The sequence below is a fragment of the Orbicella franksi genome, chromosome 10, assembly GCF_964199315.1.
Source record: "Orbicella franksi chromosome 10, jaOrbFran1.1, whole genome shotgun sequence".
In the NCBI taxonomy this organism is placed as follows: domain Eukaryota; kingdom Metazoa; phylum Cnidaria; class Anthozoa; order Scleractinia; family Merulinidae; genus Orbicella; species Orbicella franksi.
In genome coordinates this window covers 9,162,879-9,180,753 of record NC_138154.1, presented here as the reverse complement: position 1 = coordinate 9,180,753, position 17,875 = coordinate 9,162,879, and the positions used below count along the sequence as shown (strand labels likewise).

Below are 17,875 nucleotides of genomic sequence, written 5' to 3'. Positions count from 1 at the left end.
AACCTTTCCATTGATATATAGTTTGTGGGGGTTTCCTTCAAATCAGCGCGCGTACGAATTTTTTTCTGGAGGACACCCGCGAAGATTTGAAGTCGAACATTTCACTTATTGCCCTGTAGCACTATTATGATTTTAACTCGGTGACAAAGTTGTCAATAAATAAATGAAAACCAGTGGGCGTTTTTCAAAATCGAGGGGTTTAATTTGGGGGCAAGCGTTTCCTCCCTCTCGCCTCACCACCCCCTGCTTCGTCGAGTTTTTGCTCTCGCTCCAATTTACGCGCGGCTAGAATGCGGAAAACTTTACGGGAACGCTTGCTACGCACGCTAGTCAAAAGGTGTTAGACATGTCTGCCACGCAGGAGGAAAGTAGAACGCCACAATCTACTATCTTTAAGGCCTTACTCTCGTCCTCAGAGGCCGCGGAAGACGTGAGAAAACAAGAAAATAGAGGGCAGATGGGTGTTATTTTCTTCAGAAAGAAGGGGGAATCTCGTGGCCTTGGTTCTGGTTGCCTCGTGAACCTGAAGGGCTCAAAGCTTTTTCTCAACTGTAAAGAGATTAAATGGTGCCTGTTGACAAGCGACAGCTACTTGCCCGTTAACATCGGCGTCGAGGATTACTTTTTTGAGTACTGGAGTTCAGATTTGAAAACTGTAAAGAAACTTTCTCTGAGAGAGGTTGCCCAATCAAACGTCTTCTATCATCCGACAGCTGGTTTGGCCTTGATTCCCGTCCGTCCGTCATGGGTTTCTAAACTGCGTACGGATGTAGGCCTCAAGTCTTCTGTTCTTGACAAGAGACGTACATTTCCCACTAAATATTACCACGGAGGCGGGGAATCTGAAAGCGGTGAAAGTATACAGTGCTTTATCGTTGGAAGTTACCACTCCAAGAAAGAGTCATTGACAGTGGAAAAATTCACCCTGATCACAGAAAGAGACGATCAAAGACGACTACAGTATAGACTTCGAGAAGAAGTTGATAAAACTATTTTCCGATGTTATGATGACATTATTACCAAAAGGTCGCATCTTTGTCCCCGTGGTGCTGTGATTTTAGAAGTTGACGGAACGAAAGCTACATGTACTTGTATTGGAATCCTAAACTTTACAGAGGAAGGGCTGATATCTCCAGTTTTTTTTACACCAGAAACATTAACAGGTGAGTGTCCGTAGTTCTTAATTGTACTATGCTTAGTTTTTGGTTCCAAACGCGTGTATTTCGGGCCGTCGATAAAACCAGGAAATGGAACATCCCGGAACATTCCAGAACATCCCGGAACATCAAAAAATCATAATATTTGTGACAAAATATATTAAATTAAATAAACAAATAACCTACCGTAGAAAGACAAGTAAGTAAAAAAATAAATGAAAATTAACTGGTCCAGCTCCGAATTTGTAAAAAAAAACAGAAAGGAAAAAGTGTGAATGACTGCAATGAGTGAAGTCTTGCAACTTTCACCTTTTAAGTAGCAATGTTGGGAGGGAAAACACAAGCTAAATATCCCCACTAATCCATTCCTGCCAGTTGTTTGCAATCAGTTATATCACGTGACGATCCCTTATTTTACATAAGAGGTTGATTACCACCATGTTTTGTTGTTTTTGTTTTGTTCATGGTGAGCAAAAACTGGGGAGACTAGCTGTCCTCGGGGTAGGGGCTTCTTTTCTCTTCCCATATTTCTTTCTTTCATAGGTAACCAAGATAGTGGCGTTCAAACTCTTCAAGTAGACCGAAAAATATGAGACTGTAAACAGTCTACATAAGTTTCTGATTTCTTTATTCAATTTATTGTGTCAAAGACAAGCATATACACAATTTCCCATGGTTTTACATGGCATATAGTTCCTTGTCTAAACTAATTCAAACTACTAGAGTACTGATGATTGACTTGCCTGATGGAACTTGCTTGTTTTACTCTCAGTGGACAGTGCACCTGCCCGCTGTTCGGAAGGCCTTGGGTTCGATTCCTGTTGGGTACTCAGATTTTTTCTTTTCTTCCCACACTCGTGTCATGTTGATCAGTTCACTTGTTACATTTTATTACCGAGCTTAAAATTCATCATCATTATTCACTTATCACAGCTCTACACCATAAATTTACTTGCATTGCAAACCTTCAGATCCTGTGCAAGGGGCAATTTAAAGGAAAGGAAAGGTTTATTTTTCTGACACTCAAACCATCATTTAAACACGCTGAAAGACAAGTTATCACATTTTATTGCCTGCACTGAACATAAACATGAAGGGACATTTATACTGGGCTGGGAACACCAGTTTATTTATTTTTTTCATCATTATTTTTTGCTTTAGTTATCTTTTTTGGTTATTTCTTCATTTAATTTTACATATTTTTCTCCTAATCATTATAATTTTTTGATGTTCCAGAATGTTCCATGTTCCGGATTTTATCGACAGCCTGTATTTTGTATGTTTATACGTAAGCTTACTTCTAGGGAAACGATGCAACACTCACCGTATCCCTGTTCAGCTTAAACTATGAGTGTTTTGTTCTACAGGATAATTACATGTATTAAAAGAGGATTTACAACATGTAAATTCTTGACGATTGATTAAGACCGAATAAGTCGGAAGTGACTATTCTGCCCGATGTTACAAATGGAACCAAATAACTTGATTTATCAAATTCAATTGAACGTAATCGAACACCAATCACTTGATTGGGTTCCATTAAGTTAAGTCAGGCTGTTCATTGAGCACCGAGAAACAACAGGGTCTCAGGGAGTTTGTATATCATCGATCTTTCTCTTGTGAGGGCAGGGAATGCAACAGTGGTGGCAAATTATCTGATACTGTAACTTTATGTGTCTATAAAAAGATAACCAGTAGGAGTTCAGGAAAACCCTGACAAACTCTTAGAGAATGATGGTTGCTAGGTACCACTGTGTAGGACTTAATTGTTAGTGGTTAGGTCTATGATACCCAGTTAATTTGCCAATTGTTTTCTGCTTACCAGTGTCTTTCTCTAAGAAAGGCACATCCAAAATGGTGGAGATTTTTTTTCAAATTCTACAGTTCACAACTTTTTTATTGAATATAGTTTGTGGTATCGCTAGGCAACCTAGTTAAAGGTACAGTAGTAGGGTTATTTTCTGGTAAAGGACTGGAAAATATGACAAAATCTGAGGAAAATGACTTCTTGTTTGAGGTAGAAGGGTTTCAACGTAAGCCACTCTGAGAAAAGAGGGTACTGTATAGATGTGCTATTTATAATGCTTTTCTTTTACTATTCACTTTTAAAATTGAATTTTCATAGATAAAGTGCAACTGTATTACCCAACATTGACTGATGTTGAAGAGGAAGCATTGTCTGATGTTGAAGAGCAAGCATCATCTGTAGGTCAGACATGTATTGAACCCATAATCCCAGATAACTATCCTATTTGTGAGGAGGAGAGGAATTTTGCTTTACATTTTTTTTTTCTGGATTTGGTGGAGAGAGGTTCCTGTTTCCTGTTTTTTATCACATTCATCACAAAAGCGCAATTAACTTATTCCCTGATATGCTGCTTCCACTACTTTTACAGTAGCCCTTTTCACGGTTAGTTTTTTCCTCTCGAGCATGGTGCATGTAGGTTGCATCGTAATGCAAACGAGAAAAGTAAACCCCTAAAAGGGATTTTACGATACACTGCAGTTGTAGCTACTTAATATGTATTTCCAGTACACTGTGAAAACCTTACAGTATATTAATTACTTACAGTACACAACTTCTTACTCACAACACTTTTTTAATTTTATTTTCAACATACATGTACACAGTCATTTCTTTCAACCCTTGATGCTCACTCATTGGCAAAACCAGATAAATTTAACTGGCCACATCAGAGGGTCATAAGATCAAGTGCTGCTGAGACAACTTCATATTTTTTCTTGACTTTGCATGTGTCACTGGCATATGAAAATCAATCTCATATAATTCTATTTTGTTTTTCAGATTCTGCTGTACATAGCCAAGATGATTCACGTCTTATTGTGAGAGGTTATGGAAATAAGCCACAAATGTTTTCTTCTGCTGGAGCTGAGAACAAGGATGGAGCATCTCTGACAAATGATGATCGGACTGTGTACCCTGATGACTATACCTTACAAAACTGGCAGAAGGTAAACCTTTTAAGAAGCAACCTTTTATTTTTATGGATTTACGGATACCATTATATCAGAACTACAATGCAGTAAAAAATGCAAATGAACAACACCAAAAGTTTGAACATGTGAAAGATGTGAAAGGCATTAGGGTAGCAGAGAACTATTTTTTTCTCATTATGTAATGTATGTTAAGACATATCATAACTTGCCAAACAAAGGACATCAAAGAAATCAATAGTTTGAACCTTTTTTAAAAAAGATAGTTTTTAAAAATTTTTTTAATTTGTAACTATTAAATATATTTTTTATGTTGTAAATATTTTTCATCCTTTGTTAATTTGTAAATATTATCTTTACCTTGTAATGTACATACCGGGTAGTTTAGTTTTCTCTATTTTTTATTTCCATACTAATATTTTAGTGCAATTTCATATTTCTTTCTGTAAATAGCTTTCTTTTTTAACTATGGTATGGCAGAAGAGCCCCCAAGTAGGGGCTGTACAATAAAACAGGTGGGCGGGCAGGTGGGCGGGCAGGTGGGCGGGCAGGTGGGCAGGCAGCTGGCCAGCCGGGCAGGCAAGCTAGCAGTCAGGCTGGCAGGCAGATACTGTATTCATGTATAGGTTGTGTGAACCTTGCTGAGTGGTGTGTACAGTATTCACAATGAGACATAAAATTATAATCTTTTTAGTTCCTTGCACCTTATGTGATACATGTATAGTGATCTTTCTCAGCAAAATAGCAATTGCACAGTCATTCAGTTCTCTGTTTTGCAGTCGATGTATCAACAAAACAACATCTAGTATTGCTTCATTGGTTGCCCAATGTAGTTGAAAAAGACTGGTACCGTGCACTAACATCTCAAGGCTTCTGCCTACCCCTGTGAAATAAATTCCCAGTAGTCTGGGAATTCCTAGGAATTCCAAGTTATTCCAAGACATGCAAATTATGCTTTATCCAAGACCTTGGAATTTCTGGGAATATTTGGGAATAGTGGAAGTATGACTGGGAATTATTGGGAATTCCTAGGAATTCCAAGTTATTCCAAGCCATGCAAATTATGCTTAATCCAAGACCTTGGAATTTCTGGGAATATTTGGGAATAGTGAAAAGTATGACTGGGAATTATTGGGAATTCCTAGGAACTCCTATTATTTTCCAGACTGTTTTAAAAAATGTGTTTGGAATATCTAGGAAATTTTGGGAATAGCTAAAACACATGAAATATTGTTGGAAATTTCTATAAATTTCTCAAAATGTCAAAATTAAAGATGAACTCAGTGCATGAATCAGTTTCTGTGAATTAGTAAAAATCAACACGATCATTTCTCTGGAGTTCCATACCTTTTTATTGTTCTCAAGCTCCAAGATAATTATTTCCAAACAAATGTACATTAATTCCAGTTTAAGTCTGACAACTCAACATAAAACTATAGCACTGATAACATTGCTTTTTAGATCCAACGTGATTTGTTAGTGTATATGTGCCCGTATGGATCCTTAAATCAAACACCCAGAGTTTAACTGATAGAAAAATGGATGCTCTTAGATTTGATAAATAGATTAAGCAAAAAATTCTGTCAGCATAAATGAATATACATTATTTACAATTTCAATAAAACCAAAAGTATATATATGCATGTATATATTTAATATAATTGTAGATTCACACACATACCCATCACAGCCCACTGTTGAACAATTTTTGACTTGATTCTTTATGACTTTAGGAAAAAGAAGAAGACATCTCTCACAGATGTCATAAATGAAAAGCTCACAGTTTCCACACACTTGCTGTACATTTGTAAAACTGTACTGTGACATTCTCTGGACAAATTACCGGTAGTTTCATTAAAACAAGGATATCTTTAGCAGCCTCTCATTGTCATACAATGTCTTGAAATTAAGGCCAGAATAGCCATACAGGCATATTCTTTGGCAGAAAAATTAATGTTTTTTCTTGGGAGCCATTAGTTTCACTTTCATCAGGGGAGTCCAGTGAATGGCCATCAGTGTCAGAGCTCTCAATTTCTTCAGAGGAGTCGCAACTGAAACTTCAACATCATTACCTGAATCACTGTCTGTGGACAAATCTGAGTTGTTGTGTATTACATCAATTGGTATTTCTGTAGTCTTTTCAGGTATAGGCAACTCGGTTTCATCGAATGCTTCTCTGAAGCTTCAATTCTTGCATAAAGGTTCACTCCATAATCCATGAAAGTCATCCACAACATTTTTGCCAACAGCCATCTCACTCAGGTGAGCCGAAAACTCTGAGGTCTTCTGTTCATGGTGCTGGAAATGATCTCCAAGAAAAAGGGATGCAAGAGAGGGAGATGACGTCAACTGGCCTGTGAAGACTGCTTTAAGCAATTTATGTGGTCGAATCTTGTAGATTTTGGTATGGGTATAGTGGGATCATCAATATGTTTCTTGCATTTCCTTGTCCTCGCGGTCACTTTAATTCATGGCACAACAAAATCAAAAGAATCAAAAAGATTATGAGTCAGTGGGAAACAAATAAATAACTGACATAAATAAATGACAATGCAAATAAAAAAAAACCTACATCTTGATGTATTGAAAAGACTATAGATCTCATATCATGTTAATCCTTATAAATAATTCACAGCAAAAATGACACGCATTGCAAATTTATACTTGCTGCATTGTGCTGACTGGGTGTTGAAACACGTGGGCTCTCAAAATAGATTTGGTGGACTAATACAACAAGCTTAAGCTTATTTCGCAGAATGTAACTCGGTTCCTCAGGTCAATCTGAAACCTTTTAGGTGAATTTCGGCCTTTGGGGTTTTTAAAGAGCACACACCCTTGTGAGATGACTTTAAGAATTCCTAGGAATTCCTAGGAATTTCCTAAGAATTCCTAGGAAAAAATTCCTAGGAATTCCTAGGAATCTAAGGTGTGAATTTTCACGGTAATTCGGACTCGGAATTCCAAGTTTACATAGAGCTGACTTGGAATTCCTAGGAATTCCTAGGAATTCCTAGGAATTCCAACTGAAATATACTCACCTTGGAAATTCCTTAAAATTCCCAAAAATTCCTAGGAATTTCTGAGAATAACTTGGAATTTGTAGGATTTTTTGAGAATAGGTTGGAATTTTTGGGAAAATCTGAGAAAAACTGGGAATTTTGTATCATTTGTAGGCCAGACAAAATTTTGATGATAAATGCCTAGCATTAAAATAACAAATAAAGTCACTGATATCACATCAAACAGGTTTTAAATGAATGGTTTATTACATTGGCTCTCATGAATTTAAACATAAGAATAATCATCCTGTTTCTTTTTCATTACATCAAGAATCAAAAGTAAAACTGAAAACAGATATGAAGGTCAAACTTTTACATGTTTGATAAAAAGAGAACTTTTTCAGATAATTTACTTTTTTAGTTTACAAATCCAACAATTTTCCATACACAAGGTTTACCTTAAATTATTGTTATTGTGTGGAACATATCTGGATTTTCATGATTGTAAGGAATCAATGATAAGAACAAAACTGAGACATTCCTTAAAATTAAAAAAAGGCTGAGTTTGGGCAAACTTAGCTGCTGTTCAGTTATTTCTGTTGATTCTGCAGCTAGCCTCCTCATCTTCATCTTTGTTGTATGACACCTAAAACAAAATTAAAAAAAAATACATTACACTGCGATATATATGAGGTACTGTAAGACTAAGATCCAAATATTTATGTGCTCACAGTTTAATACATGCAGCTAATTAAGGCCTGACTGTAAGCTGGTTGAAATGTTAAAAGAGAAGACTTGATAATTGTGAAGGTGCTTGTATACTATTGATAAATATGTTACATAAATCTTGAGCTTACAGTAGACTAAATCAAGGTTTTCCTTCTTCTATAAGTGTATCAACAACTCTCGAATTGGAGGATATATATCACGGTTTTTAGCCAAATTTAGACATTAGAAATATTAAAAAAGACACTTAAAACATTAAAGGAACATTGAAATAATAGAGTAAACGCAAAAGAATATACGGATGGACAAAATTGAAGATCAACACGGATTGCCATACAGTCAGGCTGAAACACACAGGAGACATATCAAACTCATGCAGACTGTGGCTGCCTCGTTGGAGTTTTTGTCAAGAACTTTGACTGGGATCAGCGAGAACTGCTATATTTGTTTCGTTTGAACAAGTGTGGCGAGAGAAACGACTTGTTATTCGCAAATCAAATTGTTTAGGCATGCCCTCTGGGCAACCTAAATTGTTTCAACCTTGCTTTAGCCAGAATTCATTTCATGCCATGACTGAGTGACCCACTCGTGTATGATTCGTGATGACAAAGTTCATTCAAAAGCTTTTGTCTAAATAAAAGAAGTTACTTTGTATAATATAGGGTTACTTGAATTCGATTACTCACCAAATAATTTTCTATACAGCTAATCTGCCCTTTGAATTTTTCCCCGTTGAAACATCCACAGTAAGACTTTCTTTTAGCTCCAAATCTTCGCCAAGAATAACATGTTTCTCATTAATGACACTCACGCTGTTTTCTTCTAGTCACAGGACCGCAGAAAAAACCATTTTGATGTAATTTTGGAAGTGAAATCTACTAATACGCACGAGCGATCAACCGTTAACGCTAAATTCAAAGATGGGCGCCAAAAGAGAATGACTAACGTGTCTTTGTCATGCTCAGTCACGAGGATAGTCACGTGAAAATTCGCGTGCTGTGATTGGTTCAGTTGATCAGTTGAGGAGAGAATGGAAACTGGAGAAGGAGAGAGAGACTGGCAACAAGGTTGCCAGACCAGTCGCTTTCGATAGTAACTCTGCTTCCCTTTCCACGCTGTTTTGGTGGTCTTTTGAAAGATGGGTCTTGCTTCAAAAGGAAAAAACTACACAAACTTTTTACGAAGAAATCGAGGAAACTGGAACGTACTTTAACTAGTTGATCTGTTCCCGACGGTTGTCAAGATAACAAAGGATGTGAGGCACTTAAATCAAGTTCACTGCAAAGGTAAGGAATCCAATTTTATAGGGATTTTCTGTTATGATAAGCTATAATTCTAAATAAATCAAACTAAGCAATGCATTGTGTGCTCTTTAAAAACCCCAAAAGCCGAAATTCACCTAAAAGGTTTCAGATCGACCTGAGAAAACGAGATAAATTCTGCGAAATAAGCTTAAACTTGTTGTAAGTCCACCAAACCTATTTTGAGAGCCCACGTGTTTCAACACCCAGTCAGCACGATGCAGCAAGTAGAAATTTGCAATGCTTATCATTTTTTCCTTTGAATTATTTATAAGGATTAACATTATATGAGATCTATAGTCTTTTCAATACATCAAGATGTAGGTTTTTTTTATTTGTCATTTATTTATGTCAGTTAGTTATTTGTTTCCCACTGACTCATGATCTTTTTTATTCTTTTGATTTTGTTGTGTCATGAATTAAAGTGACCGCGAGGACAAGGAAATACAAGAAACACATTGATGATCCCACTATACCCATACCAAAATCTACAAGATTTGACCACATAAATTGCTTAAAGCAGTCTTCCCAGGCCAGTTGATGTCATCTCCCTCTCTTGCATCACTTTTTCCTGGAGATCATTTCCAGCACCATGAACAGAACACCTCAGAGTTTTTGGCTCGCCTGAGTGAGATGGCTGTTGGCAGAAATGTTGTGGATGACTTTGATGGACTATGGAGTCAACCTTTATGCAAGAATTGAAGCTTCACAGAAGCATTTGATGAAATTGAGCTGCCTATACACTGTACCTGAAAAGACCACAGAAATACCAATTGATGTAATACACACAACAGCTCAGATTTGTCCACAGACAGTGATTCAGATAATGATGTTGAAGTTTCTAGTTCTGACTCCTCTGAAGAAATTGAGAACTCTGACACTGACAGCCATTCACTGGACTCCCCTGATGAAAGTGAAACTAATTGTTCACAGGAAAAGAACATTTTCTGCCAAAGAATATGCCTGTATGGCTATTCTGGCCTTAATTTCAAGACATTGTATGACAATGAGAGGCTGCTAAAGATATCCTTGTTTTAATGAAACTACGGGTAATTTGTCCAGAGAATGTCACAGTACAGTTTTGCAAATTTACAGCAAGTGTCTGGAAACTGTGAGCTTTTCATTTCTGACATCTGTGAGAGATGTCTTCCTCTTTTTCCTAAAGTCATAAAGGATCAAGTCAAAAATTGTTCAACAGTGGGCTGTGATGGGTATGTGTGTGAATCTACAATTACATTAAATATATACATGCATATATATACTTTTGGTTTTATTGAAATTGTAAATAATATATATACATTTATGCTGACAGGAATTTTTTGCCTAATCTATTTATCAGATCTGAGAGCATCCATTTTTCTATCAGTTAAACTCTGGGTGTTTGATTTAAGGGTCCACACGGGCACATATACACTAACAAATCAGGTTGGATCTAAAAAGCAATGTTATCAGTGCTATAGTTTTATGTTGAGTTGTCAGACTTAAACTGGAATTAATGTAGTAACATTTGTTTGGAAATAATTACCTTGGAGCTTGACAACAATAAAAAGATATGGAACTCCAGGGAAATGATCGTGTTGATTTTTACTAATTCACAGAAACTGATTCATGCACTGAGTTCATCTTTAATTTTGACATTTTGGGAAATTTATAGAAATTTCAAACACAATATTTCATGTGTTTTAGCTGTTCCCAAAAATTCCCAGTCATACTTTTCACTATTCCCAAATATTCCCAGAAATTCCAAGGTCTTGGATTAAGCATAATTTGCATGGCTTGGAATAACTTGGAATTCCTAGGAATTCCCAATAATTCCCAGTCATACTTCCACTATTCCCAAATATTCCCAGAAATTCCAAGGTCTTGGATAAAGCATAATTTGCATGTCTTGGAATAACTTGGAATTCCTAAGAATTCCTAGGAATTCCTAGGAATTCCCAGACTACTGGGAATTTATTTCGCAGGGGACAAATGCATTGCTTAGTTTGATTTATTTACAATTATAGCTCATCACAACAGAAAATCCCTATAAAATTGGATTCCTTACCTTTGCAGTGAACTTGATTTAAGTGCCTCACGATCCTTTGTTATCTTGACAACCATCGAGAACAGATCAACCAGTTAAAGTACGATCCATTCTCCTCCTTGATTTCTTCGTAAAAAGTTTGTGTAGTTATTTCCTTTTGAAGCAAGACCCATCTTTCAGAAGACCACCAAAATAGCGTGGAAAGGGAAACAGACTTGCCATCGAAAGCGACTGGTCCGGCAACCTCGTTGCCAGTCTCTCTCTCCTTCTTCTCTAGTTTTCATTCTCTCCTCAACTGATCAACTGAACCAATCACAGCACGCGAATTTTCACGTGACTATCCTGGTGACTGAACGTGACAAAGATCGCGTTATTCATTCTCTTTTGGCGCCCATCTTTGAATTCAGCGTTAACGGTTGATCGCTCGTGCGTTTTAGTAGATTTCACTTCCAAAATTATATCAAAATGGTGTTGGCTGCGGTCCTGTGATCAGAAGAAAATGGCGTGAGTGTCATTAACGAGAAACAAGTTATTCTTGGCGAAGATTTGGAGTTAAAAGAAAGTCTTCCTGTGGATGTTTCAACGGGAAAAAATTCAAAGGGCAGATTAGCCGTATACAGAATTATTTGGTGAGTAATCGAATTCAAGTAACCTTATATTATACAACGTAAATTCTTGTATTTAGATAAAAGCTTTTGAATGAACTTTATCATCACGAATCATACACGAGTGGGTCACTCAGTCATGGCATGAAATGAATTCTGGCCAAAGCAGAGTTGAAACAATTTAGGTTGCCCAGAGTGCGTGCCTGAACAATTTGATTTGCGAGGAACAAGTCGCTTCTCTCGCCTCACTTGTTCAAACGAAATAAATATAGCAGTTCTCTCTGATCCCAGTCATAGTTCTTGACAAAAACTCCAACGAGGCAGCCACAGTGTGCATGAGTTTGATGTCTCCTGTGTGTTTCAGCCTGACTGTATGGCAATCCGTGTTGATCTTCAATTTTTGTCCATCTGTATATTCTTTTGTGTTTACTCTATTATTTACAGTGTAAATGTTCCTTTAATGTTTTAAGTGTCTTTTTTAATATTTCTAATGTCTAAATTTGGCTAAAAACCGTGATATATATACAGTGTATCCTCCAATTCGAGAGTTGTTGATACACTTATAGAAGAAGGAAAAGCTTGATTTAATCTACTGTAGGCACAAGATTTATGTAACATATTTATCAATAGTGTACAAGCACCTTCACAATTATCAAGTCTTCTCTTTTAACATTTCAACCAGCTTACAGTCAGATCTTAATTAGCTGCATGTATTAAACTGTGAGCACATAAATATTTGGATCTCAGTCTTACAGTACCTCATATATATCGCAATGTAATGTATTTTTTTTAATTTTGTTTTAGGTGTCATACAACAAAGATGAACATGAAGAGGCTAGCTGTTGACACCCTAATTAGAGGGCAACAAAAGAAGCTGTGGAATCAACAGAAGTAACTGAACAGCAGCTAAGTTTGCCCAAACTCAGCCTTTTTTTAATTTTAAGGATTGTTTCAGTTTTGTTCTTATCATTGATTCCTTACATTCATGAAAATCCAGATTTGTTCCACATAATAACAATAATTTAAGCTAAAATCTTGTGTATGGAAAATTGTTGGATTTGTAAACCAAAAAAGTAAGTAAATTATCTGAAAAAGTTCTCTTTTTATCAAACATGTAAAAGTTTGACCTTCATATCTGTTTTCAGTTTTACTTTTTACTCTTGATGTAATGAAAAAGAAACAGGATAATTATTCTTATGTTTAAATTCATGAAAATCAATGTAATAAACCATTGATTTAAAACCTGTTTGATGTGATATCAGTGACTTTATTTGCTATTTTAATGCTGGACATTAATCATCAAAATTTTGTCTGGCCTACAAATGATACAAAATTCCCAGTTTTTCTCAGATTTTCCAAAAAATTCCAACCTATTCTCAAAAAATCCGACAAATTCCAAGTTATTCTCAGAAATTCCTACGAATTTTTGAGAATTTTAAGGAATTTCCAAGGTGAGTATATTTCAGTTGGAATTCCGAGTCCGAATTACCGTGAAAATTCACACCTTCGATTCCTAGGAATTCCTAGGAATTTTTTCCTAGGAATTCCTAGGAATTCTTAAAGTTATCTCACAAGGGTATCAAGTGCCCAGTCGCCTGAGGCAACTAAGTTACGAGTGCAGGTGACTAAGTTTTTGTTCAAGGAGCCCACATTGGCATGTAACATACATTTAGCATAACATAAAACTTTTATTTTAACATGATAAGAATTAAAGCTACAAAGTTTGTGGGGTCTTGTACACTACTGAATTAAAATACATCAATTAAAATATATTGAAAAAATATATTGCAAAAAATATATTGCAAAAAATATTTTGACGAAATCATTTCAGATATCAGTGTTAGATCCAGACATGCTCCAAAGAGTAGTTCTGGAGTTGAAAATGAGCCATAGGGAACCCACACACTCAGTTGTGAACTGTATAATTATGCTCATATTATGTAATCTAAAGACAAATAAATTGCTAGAAAAAACATATAAACTTGCCTGTTATCTTCTTGATAGCTTTCATTCTGCACCACGGTTGTGTGATGTTATGTATTTTCCGTTGATTTCTGTTTTAAGTTATGGTTGTCATGACGTCGCCTCAATCATTACTACAATATACCTGCTTCTATGTGGCTATCACGTTTCACCATTTTCTAGGTGCTGTCATGCAGTTCTCTTGTTTTGCATCTCAGCTACCATTACATTCAAACTGTTAATAAATTAAAAACCAATGGTGAAGTGGAAGACACTAAACACGAGAACAGTGTGACAGCACCTAGACAATGGTGAAACAGGATAGCCCCATAGAGGAAGGCATACATGTATTGTAGTGAAGGTCGAAGCAACGCCATGACAACCATATTTGAAAACAGAGACCAATGGAAAATACACTATATCACACAATGGCGCAGAATGGAAGCCATCAAGAAAACAACATGCAAGAAATGTGTGGGGATGGAGAAGAGGCAGTGGACCCCTAACCTAGACTTACATATCAATCAGTTTTTGCCCAATCCCCCCCCCCCCCCTTCCTTAAAGGATCTAGCCCGGCAACCTTTAGGCTGGGCTCCTAATATTATAATTTAGGCTCCTAACTTTTGATATAAGGAGTGCAAAGGGCTCCTTCAAAAAATTCCTTTGGCAGCATCCTTGTATTTATATGCATAATTACCACAAGATCTTTTCGGTCATATATATGTGTCTCAGACTATACATACATGTACCTAGTCATGAGCCAATCATCAAGTCTAATAGAAAGTTATATTATTGGCGAAAAACAAAGAAAAATTGGTGACAACTGAAGACTTTAAACCATGTAAGGAAAGTATGTGGAATACTTACAGCAGACTTATACCCATGTACCTTCCAATTTAATTGTTTCTTATAGAGAATTTTATTCGTCCTCAGAGGAGATAATTATAACTTCTTTTTTTTTTGCTTTCATTTCTGTTTTAATAAAAACGATTTTTTTTCCTCCTTTAGCTGTATGAAGAAGTTAAAGATGAAAATACTCAACTAAAGCAGCAATCTGAGGTATGTACATTAATATGTGTTGACCTGTGAAGCAAGATGTAAATGCAGGAAACTGGAAGGATTGTTACATAACTAGAAATTTACATGTAGAGGTGGAAGAAAATATAATGTAACAATAAGGAGGGGAGACTGGTGGGGAACTGATTGTTTTTGGCAGTAGACAGATGGACTTCTTTTATTTTCTCAAAAGGATCATATCAAGACAACATTGGCATCATCTGGACGTAAATAACAACATAAGCTGTTTATCAACATAAAAAGCTGATCCTAAAGTTTAAATCATGATACCATTAGAAATTGATGTGGTCACCAACTGAAACAATGTACAAATATAACACTACACGACGAAAACTATGCATCCTTTGCTGTCTCATTACTTGTCTACAAAATAGGGGGAGGGAAGGGGGGCATTTATTAGAGGGGGGGGCACTTATTTTAAATTTTTGGCCCATAGGAGGGGCGCTTATTTGAAGGGGGCACTTATTCGAGGGGGGAGGCGCTAATTCGAGGATTTATGGTATGTAAAACTAATTGACAGTGTAAATTAAAGATAAGCATATGGTAAAATAAAATAATGAAATAACATAATAAAAGGAAACAGTTAATGTGTTTCTTCGCTGATGTTCAGACCATCGGTATCAATTGTTCTGCCTTTTTGAATCAAAAGAGCTTTCCTGGCCTTACAGATAGAGCCTTGGTAGGCGAGTAGGCGGGCATGCAAGCTGGCGGGCAGGCTGGCAGGCACGCAGGCAGGGATTGTATTCATGTATAGGTTGTGTGTGAACCTTGTCGACTGATGCATACACTATTCTCAAGGAGATGTAAAATTATAGTCTTTTAAAGTTCTTCGCACCTTATGTGGGGTGTGGACAAAACCTGGGCCTAGGCCCATGGGCTAGCCCATGGGCCAGCCTATGGGCTACCCTGTGGGCTACCCTATGGGCTACCCCCGTAAATTTTTATTTTTTTTTAATTTTTATTTTTTTTAAATTTTTTTTCAGACTGTTGTTATTATTATTAATTATTAATTAATAAATTATAATAAATAATTTATGAAATGAAATACTAGGAAATCTTGCGCACGAAAAAAGCATATCTTCAGACGTGAAACGTCTCACAATGCTGAATAAGCCCAAGGTTATCGATATTAAGTTGAAACATCTTCGGATTTTCCTCGGCAATCTTCGGCAATCTTCGGAAGTCTTCAGAAAACAGTCGGAGATATACGGAAAATCGTCAAAAACCTTGTTATTAGTTGCTTGGAGATATGAAATGTATCTTGCACACTCGAAGATAATTTCATATTTCCGCACAACCATGTAATATCCTCTATATATTATCATTAATTATTATTAATATCAATAATTAATTGTTATATTGTGAAAAAATACTCGATTTTGATTGTCTAAGAGCAGTGCAATTCAGCTGTAACAAAAAGTGTAACACCAGTGCAAATTACACATCATTCTTCTGGAATACGTTTGCCTGAAAAAACATAGAGGATATTACATGGTTGCGCGGAGATATGAAATTTATCTTCGAGTGTTCAAATCGATATCTCACGAGTGAGCGCAGCGAACAAGTGGGATATCGATTTGAACACGAGAAGATAAATTTCATATCTCCAAGCAACCATGTAATATTCTGTTTATTATATAAACCCACTAATTATGTTTTTGACGATTTTCCGAAGATTTCCGAAGATTCTCAAAATGTTGCCCGAAGGTCGTACGAATATTTCCGAACATTTTCCGAACTTCTCCGAAGATATCCGAAGATTGCCGAAGATTGCCAAAGATTGCCGAGGAAGATCCGAAGATGTTTCGACTTAATATCGACTTTCTTTGGCTCATTCAGCATTGAAACAGGGCAAACTTGTCAGAAAATGTTTCGAAATCGATATCTTCACTTGTGAAAATAACATGTTATTTTCACGTGTGAAAGATGACTTTTTCGCGCAAAAGATTTCCTGGTATTTCACTGATGTTTATATAATAAAACGGGAAATTTCCTAACGTCAACATTGTCAATTGACAGCTGTCAAAACAAGGTATCCGCTGACCAGTATCACATGACCATATCGCGGTCTTAGCTGTGCACCTCATCCAGTTCATGTGTCTTTTTAAGCTGACTGCTGACCAAGTTACTTTTGCCATTGAATCGCGGGCTCAACGTTTTTCATGTTTATATTACTAATAAGTAATCATACATACGGTTTTTTTCGTTCAATTTGAATTAATTTGCACTTGTGAGTTTTTCAAAAAGCTGCAATTGGGTGTTTACCTATACTAACGTATGTAAATACTTATTACGAATACTAATTTATTTACTCCTACCTCCTCTCTAGCTCGTCACGCAATCTTTCGTTCCCAGGGATAAGCCTATCAGTCAAAGAACTACTTAAAAGATCGCGGTATGAGCCGAAAGAACGCCTGTTCAGAAACCAAAAATTAATTAATGGCACAACGCCAAACAGTATAATTTTCTGATGGGTGATACAAAATAGCTCTGGCTGCCGAGGACAATTTGCCAGTTTTGTACGCTTTTGTTGTTATTGGATATCCTTTTGCATGTGAGAAGTGGTCTGAATCTAAAAAAAAGGCGACGTGGAGGCAGCAGCAAGTGACGGTTTTCATGTGACGTCTTTAAATCCTAAACTGCAAATTCGAAAGGTCCCTGAGCTTTCAGTTTTTTTTTGGTATTAGATGACCTAAATAGTCGTATTTGTGAAATTTGTTTCTAACATACAGCAGTCGCGGAGGGTCGTGGGTTCAAATGTCATCTTGGACTCGAATTTTTTCTAAGTTTCCTTCGATGCCATTTTATAGCTTGTTGCAGTTTGAATGTCTGATTTTTGTGCATTGACGTCACGTTTTTCTCGCGTGCTGCAGAAACCATTGCAGGTTCAAAGATTAGTCTACCACGTGCACGTAGCGGTTACTTTTGTAGTCACGCTAAGCTCCTCTCGCCCACCCGCACACACCATCGAGTGTTAGGAGACGACAACCGCCTCCCTTCCCAACCCAACCCACCCCTCCCCTTTTATCCCATCCCGTCAAGCCCCTGTTTTGATTTGGTGTCAAGT

At 36.6% G+C, this 17,875-nt stretch overlaps 1 protein-coding gene across 1 annotated transcript; it reads left to right on the top strand.

The window, feature by feature from the left end:
- The first annotated feature begins 429 nt into the window (after positions 1-429).
- On the top strand, positions 430-14,941 carry LOC145501044 (uncharacterized). Its single transcript, XM_081480606.1, has 4 exons — positions 430-1,163; positions 3,283-3,375; positions 3,964-4,130; positions 14,740-14,941. The coding sequence occupies exons 1-4, from the start codon at positions 458-460 to the stop codon at positions 14,818-14,820; spliced, it is 1,047 nt and encodes a 348-aa protein (XP_081336732.1). The 5' UTR covers positions 430-457; the 3' UTR covers positions 14,821-14,941.
- Positions 14,942-17,875: the final 2,934 nt, after the last annotated feature.

Coding starts and splice junctions, on each gene's coding strand:
- LOC145501044 (XM_081480606.1), top strand. CDS start 458: ATGGGTGTTATTTTCTTCAGAAAGAAGGGGGAATCTCGTGGCCTTGGT. Junction 3,376..3,963: donor ATCATCTGTAGGTCAGACAT/GTATTGAACCCA, acceptor TTTGTTTTTCAG/ATTCTGCTGTACATAGCCAA. Junction 4,131..14,739: donor CCTTACAAAACTGGCAGAAG/GTAAACCTTTTA, acceptor TTCCTCCTTTAG/CTGTATGAAGAAGTTAAAGA.